The 7,782-nt window shown below is 51.1% G+C and overlaps 1 protein-coding gene across 1 annotated transcript; it reads right to left on the bottom strand.

Moving 5' to 3' along the window:
- Window positions 1-6,513: 6,513 nt before the first annotated feature.
- NANOS1 (nanos C2HC-type zinc finger 1) lies at window positions 6,514-7,579 on the bottom strand. Its single transcript, XM_069020134.1, has one exon. The coding sequence runs from the start codon at window positions 7,481-7,483 to the stop codon at window positions 6,713-6,715; it is 771 nt and encodes a 256-aa protein (XP_068876235.1). The 5' UTR covers window positions 7,484-7,579; the 3' UTR covers window positions 6,514-6,712.
- Between the last annotated feature and the right edge of the window lie 203 nt (window positions 7,580-7,782).

Genomic DNA, 7,782 nt, shown 5'->3' with positions numbered 1-7,782 from the left:
GCTGCTGCAGTGTCTTGACTTTTTAGTGAGTCCTGCACCATGTGTTCATGAAGAACAGCTGTTGAACAACCCTTTTCTGTTCTCAGACCTATTCTGTACCAGCTGAAGGAGAAAGTGAGAACACCTTGGGATAGTTTCTCCCTGAGAAACCTGGTGTGTGAACAGAAGTAATACTCCTCTTGTCCTTTTCCTGCCCTCTTCTGGGTTATCCAGGGCCAGTAGTTTTCTTGGGAAAAACTTGTTCTCAGAGCCATCTTCTGAGGGCTTGATTTTTGTGTCTTTGGATCCTTTCATTTCATTGCTGGTTGAGTCACGGGACTCCTTCAGAGCAATAGTGTTTTCCAAGCATTAAAAAAAAATAACTGTGTTTTTTGTTGTTTATACAGTCCCATAAAGTCTGGAACTAGAGAACATCCAGTAATGGTGCTGACTGGATCTGGAGCAGTGGGTGCTGCTGTTCTTCAGCCACCTCCTGCTGTCTTTGCATTCTGTGTCTCAGATCAGTGCTGTCAAAAGGGACCCAGGCGTTCGCTTCACTGCTGGCTGTGAAATTCCTGTGGCACTTAGAACCATGTTTCTCCGGTGTGATTTTGAAGACCTCCAAGATTGTGGACTGCACAATTTTTCTGGGAAGCCTCTTCCAATGTTTGACTGGCTCCAGACTGGAAAATCAGTCACAGAATGGTTTGGGTTGAAGGGGACCTCAAAGGTCATCCAGTCCAAACATCAAGTGCAATGAGCAGGGACATCTTCAACTTGATCACGTTGCTCAGAGCTTGAATGTTTCCAGGGATGGGGCATCCACCCTTTCCATGGACAATCTCTGCCAGTGTTTTCTACCCTCACTGGTAAAAAACCTCTTGTATCGAATCTAAATCAAACATCCTTAGTTTAAAACCAACATCTGACTGGTTTTAAAAAAATAAATTTGCCAGAAAATCTTCCCATGCTTCTTCCAGGCCCCAAGGATTACAAGGCCACAATTAGGGCTCTATGACACTTTCTGTTCTCCAGGCTGAATAACCCCAGGTTCTCAGCCTTTCCTTACTGGGAGGTGCTTTAGCTGTCTGGTCATTGTTGTGGTTCTCAGAAAGTTTAAACCTCTCTTGGCTTCTACCGTGTGTCTCTCTGCTCTCTCTGCACTGCTGTGGAAAGCTGGAATTTTCCAGGTAGCTTCCTAGTAGAAAATGGCTGGCTGCTGTGAGGTCTCCCCCAAACCCCTTCCTTCTTTCAGGCTGAACAAGCCCTGTCCCCCTCAGCCTTTTTTCCCAGGCGTGTGCTCCAGCCCCTGAACACTGTGTTGGCCCTCTGCTGCACTCAATCAGCTTTGGCAATGTCCTTGTATGGGGGGATGGAACCCCAAACAGCATACAGGAAAGGTGAGGTGAGCTGAAGGGGATACTCCTCCCTTCTACAGGCTGGGATCCAGGCCCAAACAGTTCAGTGTCCAGCTCAAACAGCCTGGGATCTGCTGGCTCGTGCTCACCTTTTCCCCTGCCAGGGCCCAGAGGCATTTAAGCCCCCAGTGTGTCACTGCAAGGGCTCCTTCCTTGGCTGGGCAGTCCCTGCCCTGCTCCCTGTTGAATTCACCAGGCTCCTGTCCATCCCTCTGGGCAGCAGCCCTGTCCCAGGGGTGTGGGCTGGAACTCCAACTTCAGTGTCAATCTGTGGCTGCCTCCAGGGCCTGGAGGATGGTTCCAGCCCAGCCCATTGACCACGGTGCTGAGCCTGGACATCCAGCCAGTTTTTCTGCCCCCTTTGTTATGTGGGCTGTAGCATCCTGAGTTGGGTGCAAGAATATTGTGTGAGACAGTGTTGAAAGCCTTGTTAAAGTTATGGGGAAGAACATCCAGTGCTCCTTCCCTCGTCCACAAAGATAATTTATTATAGAAGGCAGGTGAGCCAGGCATGGTTTACCCTCAGTAATTCCATTCTGGCTGTTCCCAGTTGTCTTCTGTATGTCCCCAAAAATGCATTCTGAAAGGACTTCCTCTGATTTTCCCAGGGACTGGAATAATCACGTGGCCTGTGCTTTCTCAGATGGTCCTTTCAGCCTTCCTCAAAGATGGGCATGACATTTGTCCTTCTCCAGCCTTTGTAATATGTAAATAGTGATTATACCTTGAGTTCCATAGTTTTAATTGTATCCATACAAAGACACTTTCACACAGGGATGAATGTTAGTGATCCCTGCACCAGCTACAGCTCTGTTTCCCAATCTGGGTTATTAATTTCCTTTATTTGAGATCATGATAATGTTGTCAGCACGTGTCACATTCTAAGGACTGGGCAGCTTGAGAAGAGGCTGGGGAGATGTGAGCTTTGCAGACATGCCAGTGTGTTTATTTCATTGCTTGATCAGTTTAGACACAATACTGACAGAGATCAAAAACCTCTACTGACCAAATCAAACAGCTCAAACCTCCGCCTCCTGCCATCATTAAACATGAGCACAAAATTTGGTTACCTGAAAATGCTGATGAAGCCAAATGAGTTCTGTGTAAATCTTTGCCTTGTTTGAGTCATGTTCAGTTAAACAGCTAAAATTTTCAGTGAACCTTAGAAGAATACAAGCTGTCTCAGGCTGTATTTAGAAGGCAGACCATAAGGCTGCTGCTGTTTGAATGGGTGTAAATGTTGCTGGATTAAAACACATCTCCAGCAAGGCAGTGTCAGGTATGAAAAGTGCTGTTTCCTTCCTGCTCCAGGAGCAGCCCAGGGACTGACCCAGCCCATGGGCAGGACTGAGGACCATCAGGGTCCTCAGCAGAAGGAGGGCATAATTGGCTCTTAAAGCACTTATAGAGTTTACTTATAAAAACTGATGTAATTTCTTTTTACAAAATCATTATTTATAAGAACTGTCAGGGTGCAGTGGTGTTACTCCTGACTGGGCACAGCCACAACTGCAGCCCAGGACATGTCATAATCTTGGTGGCCTCAATGAGGCCATGAGGAGGGCCAGGAGGATGTTAGGGTGGGCTGGTAGGCAGCCAGGAGGTATCTCAGACAGCAAGGGTATGGAAGGCTTGTCTTGCTGTAAATGAAATGTATCTTTGTTGTTTCACTGTCCTTGGGCTGCTGTCATTGGCAGGAACTGCTGCATGTAAGCAAGTTTTCCTCCTGTACCTAAAGGGCACTGCTGGATGGTGTCAGCCTACAAAGGGCAGGCATTAGGTCAGTGAAATGCAAGATCCAAAATTTACCTGTTCTTCGGGCACTAGAGCCCATCCTGGGGTTTACTGCAGCATTGCAAGAAGCAGGCACACAAGTGGCATAACAAAAACACCCAATTCTTCCTTTCTTGCCATGGCAGGACCAGCTTGAACTGAAATGCTCTACACTTTGCCTGGTCCTCCTCTTAAATAAAATTAATGCATTTAATTACAGTAGGGTGGAGATTCTAAAAACTATTCCACTGCATTTCGCTAATCAAAACCTCCCTTGCTGCACACTTTAAGCTCTGTTAGCCCTTTCTCTCTTGGGCAGGGCCTTTGCTAAACCTTGTTCCATTTTTAGTGTATGACTTGTTTTGTCCAGGCAACAAGCATTTTAGAATTACCTTCCTCCCCATGCAACTCTTAGCAAATCATCTCCAGCAAAAATTAATCTATATATCTGGTGGGTCAAACTGGCACTGTAAAAGAAAGAAAAAAAGACATTTTATAGCCATTGTGGTTTGGTCCTAGGCAGCTACCTGAGGCACTGGTCAGCAGACTGAGAGCAACCTGCCCAAATAAAATTTCCACTAAAGATGGGGACAGACTTACCTGACTTCAGCTGAATCAAGTTATCTATACATCTGAAAGTAGTTTCTAATTAGAAGTAGCTTGCTTTTTGCCAAGACTAGTACCAGCTGAGGATGATTATCCAGTATTGTGTTCACTCCTCTTGCCAGAATATCACTATAGAAAAGATTCCATCACTTACATGCACAGGAATATTTCCCTGTAATAAAGCAGTTCTCTGAAGATACAGTATTTGGTTTAAACAGGTGACCATAATATTTTGATTTGCCAATGCCCGTAGAAGAGTGAAAAGAGTACCTCATTTTTCATAGACCTCTTCTGTGGAGCACAATGCAGTTCTAACCTGGGCTGCTTTCAGATTAATCTTTTTGCTGTTCCTAGAATTTAAATTACCAATGCAAATAGTTCCCAGTATTTAAAGAGTCAAAGTAGCAATACAAACACTATCTATTGTAATAACCTTTTCAGAGTGACCAAGAACAAGCATGTTTCTGCTCACTCGGTGCCACAAGGAGCGTGCTGGTGTGCCAGAAATCACAGAAGCTTACTTAAAAAACCCAATCAAAATATCCTTAAAGGTTTGGTCTTTGTTAGACTCACACTTGTAAATCTTTAAAGGGCAAATTGTCCTGTTGAATGATTACATAAAGTAACTGAAGAGCCTTGCTGTCAGGCTGTCTTTTGCTGAATCTCGTCATCCTTCTGCAATAGTCTGAGGTCTGTTGGTTTTTTTTTTTTTTTTTGCCTCCCCCACCCCCAGTTGGTCTTGAAGCTGTTACTCTTCCACTTTACCTGTTAAGCCTTTGATGAGATGCCTAATGCTGGGGAGCAGCGACGAGAGGCAGCTCTTGGCCTTTCCAGAGCAAGGCTGCAAGTACTTGGAGACCAGAACCAGGAGCAACAGGCAGCAGCACAGGCCGTGGATACAAGTTTTCCTCTGGCACAGGCTCTGCAGAAGGCCAGTGCCATCCAAGACACGGGATCTGCTGTTATCCTGAGGGATTTCCAGGCATTGCAATAGGGCTGGTACTGCACAGCAACTTAATGTAAAGACCAGAGAGGTGGGGCAGGGACATGGCAAACACTTCCAATCCAGCCCGGCCAGTTAACCCTCAGAAAACACCCGAGACAGATTTTCTTTGATCTTTCTTGCTTTTGTGTCCAGTAACAGTCAACTGCATTAAAATGTATATAAGGATCTTCAAACTTCCCACAAGGAGGTAACAAAAGTACAGAAGAAAACTCTTCCCACAGCATCACACTTGAGCTTGATTCTAATGTGTGGTGGACACAGATTTAACCTATGTGGACCAGGAATCACAAAACCAAACACATCTAACTTCTAACAGCTTAGAAGAGCCCGTGGTGCACTCCCCACAGAGCAAGAGACAAAATGTAATGTATTTAGCACAAGGAGAGGGAGGCTGGCACAAGGGTAGCTGCAGCCACTGTGTTATTTAATGCAAGCCCCACTGCATTTGGTAATTAGACCTGACACCATCTTTGAAGCCATCTGATGGAGATTTAAGGGAACACTTCCACACAAAATCAGTTTCTCCCTCCTAATTGCTGTGGCTGCGAGTCAATAGCAGCAATGAATAATGAACCCTGGATCCTCATCCCCAGCCCATCCCAGACATGTTTTGACTCCATTCTTGACTGTCCTGCTCTCCTGACCCCATCTCCCACCCTGCTGAACAGCTGTTCAAAAGGAAACCACACAAGTGTGGATTACACACAGCACCATGTCCCCTCTGCACCAAAATCTCCAGCACCCATCTTTCTGCTCCAGAGGGCTCTTAAACCACCAACTGCTGCTGCTCCTTGTCCTACCTCTGGGTCACACAAAAAAAAAAAAAAAAAAAAAAAAAAGGCAATTTATCTTCTCTTGGGGATTAGAAGTGATATAGCCCTGGCTGATATTCAGTACCCAGGAACTGCCATCACCTAGTGTGGTCCAGGACTCCAGCCTAATTCTTATGCTTTGTACAGTCAGTGTAGTGTTAAGAATATTTGTTAACCACATCGATAGATCTCTTTTACTTGCAAAGAGTTAAAGCCACATTCTCTGAACTCTTGAAAATACACAACCTCCCTTTCTTCCATTCTCCTATGATCACAGCTTTCTGCTTTGTTCAGGTCTCTTTCTTTTCATGTCCAGGTCTCACTCTCCACCACAAACACAGCTGCACTAAAGCTTGCTCTCTTGTCATTCTTACTGCCTTTCTGTCAGCAGAAAAGGTTCCGTTTGCACCCTGGCCCAGAATCATCACGTTTTCATACACGCACTTGGGTGTTTTCTCCTCTCACACTTTCCCTAAAGCTGAGTATTCGACACGGGGACCTGCGAGACCAGCGCCATCGGTACCCACGAGAGGAACGGTGACGGCGGGGCACCGCACCAGCTCGGATGCTGCGATTTCGGGAAGCAGGTGTTAATTACCGAAGGCAAGTTTGATCGCGATTTCCTTACCAGTTTTAAAACCGGCAAAGGAAATCGCTCGGATGTTTGCTTTAAGAGCTGAAAGGCGGAGGGTTGTACTCTAATTAAATACCCTGCTATTAACTGGCAATTAAGAACAGCTCTCGCGCCCGATGTCCCGCCGGCACGGAGCGCTCGGGACGGGCAGAGCCGGGGCTGGCGGGCGGCAGAGGGCGGCGCTGCCCCGCCGCGGGCAACCCGGGGACCCCCGCCACCTCCCCGGCCGTGGGTTTAACCCTCGGACCCCCCCTCCGCGGACACCCACCCAGTCAGATCTCGCCGTCTCCGTAAAAATCACATATAGATATATTTTTTCTTACAATAAACAAACACAGCGCATCTCCGCCGCGCAGTCCCCGGGCCCGGCGCCGGGCTCCGCGCGGTCCAGCGCGCAGCGGCCGCCCCGGGGCCGGGGCAGTGTCAGCGGGGGGGGGAGCGGGGCCGCCCCAGGGCACGGGGCGAGACCCGGGGGTCCCGGCCGCTAGCGGCCCTTCCTGCCCAGGGCGGTCCGGGCGTGCCGGAGCTGCCGGGCCGCCGGCACTTTGGAGAGGGGGCAGTACTTGATGGTGTGGGCATTGTCGCCGCTGGCGCCGCAGAGAGGGCAGGTGTAGCGCCGCAGCACCGGGCACAGGACGCGGCCGTCGGGTCCCTTGAGGATGTGCGTGGTGTAGAGGGCCACCGCCTCCTTGTTGTTCCGGCAGAAGACGCAGACCTGCAGCTCGGGCTTGAGCAGGCGGGAGGCGGCCCGCGGGTGCGCCGGCAGCCGCCCCGCCACCACCACGCCGCCCCAGGCGTGGGCAGAACCCTCCCGGCCCGAGTGCTCCCCCGAGCAGTCGAACACCACGGCGGCGGGGCCGCCGCGCCCGGGGAAGGGGCTGAAGTCGGCGAAGCGCTCCTCCAGCAGCCCCTCGCCGTGGTGATGGTGATGCCCGCACAGGTCCAGGTCGTGCAAGTCCAGCGCGCCCTCAAAGTACGGCCCCGCCGCCTCTTCCTCCTCCTCCTCTTCTTCCTCCTCCTCCTCGGCCGGCGGCACGGCGGCCGCTACCACCACCGAGGGAGGCTCGGCGCCGAAGCCCTTGCCGGGCCGCACGGCCTTGGTGATGAGCGTGGCCAGCCCCAAGTAGTCGTTCCAGGAGTTGAAGACGTTCCCGCAGGCGCTGTGGCTCCGGCCGCCGTAGCGGGCGCCCGGCAGGCACTCCACGGGCGGGAGGTGCCGGTGCTGCTCCAGCTTGGTGCCCGGGAATGCCTCCATGGGAGCGGCCCCTCCCTCGAGCGCGGTGCGGGGCAGCGCCGGGCGCACCGTCCGCTCCCGGAGCCGCTCCCGGAGCCGCTCCCGCCGCCCGCCTCCGCCGCCGCCTGTGGGAGCGCGCGGCCGCGCGGAGCCCCTCAAATAGGGGGCGGGGGCGCGGCCGCCGCGCTCCCATTGGCCGCTGGCCAGAGATTCCTCGCGCTCATTGGCTGAGCAGCGCAGGGGGCGTGGCTCGGCCGCGGTCGGGGCGCGCTCCTGTCCGGCAGGTGCGGCGGTCTGGGATCGGGAGACGGAGCGGGAGC

This window comes from Aphelocoma coerulescens, chromosome 6, assembly GCF_041296385.1.
Source record: "Aphelocoma coerulescens isolate FSJ_1873_10779 chromosome 6, UR_Acoe_1.0, whole genome shotgun sequence".
Classification (NCBI taxonomy): Eukaryota; Metazoa; Chordata; class Aves; order Passeriformes; family Corvidae; genus Aphelocoma; species Aphelocoma coerulescens.
Note: the sequence above shows the minus strand (reverse complement) of the source record. Positions and strands in the feature narration are given on the sequence as shown.

Coding starts and splice junctions, on each gene's coding strand:
- NANOS1 (XM_069020134.1), bottom strand. CDS start 7,483: ATGGAGGCATTCCCGGGCACCAAGCTGGAGCAGCACCGGCACCTCCCG.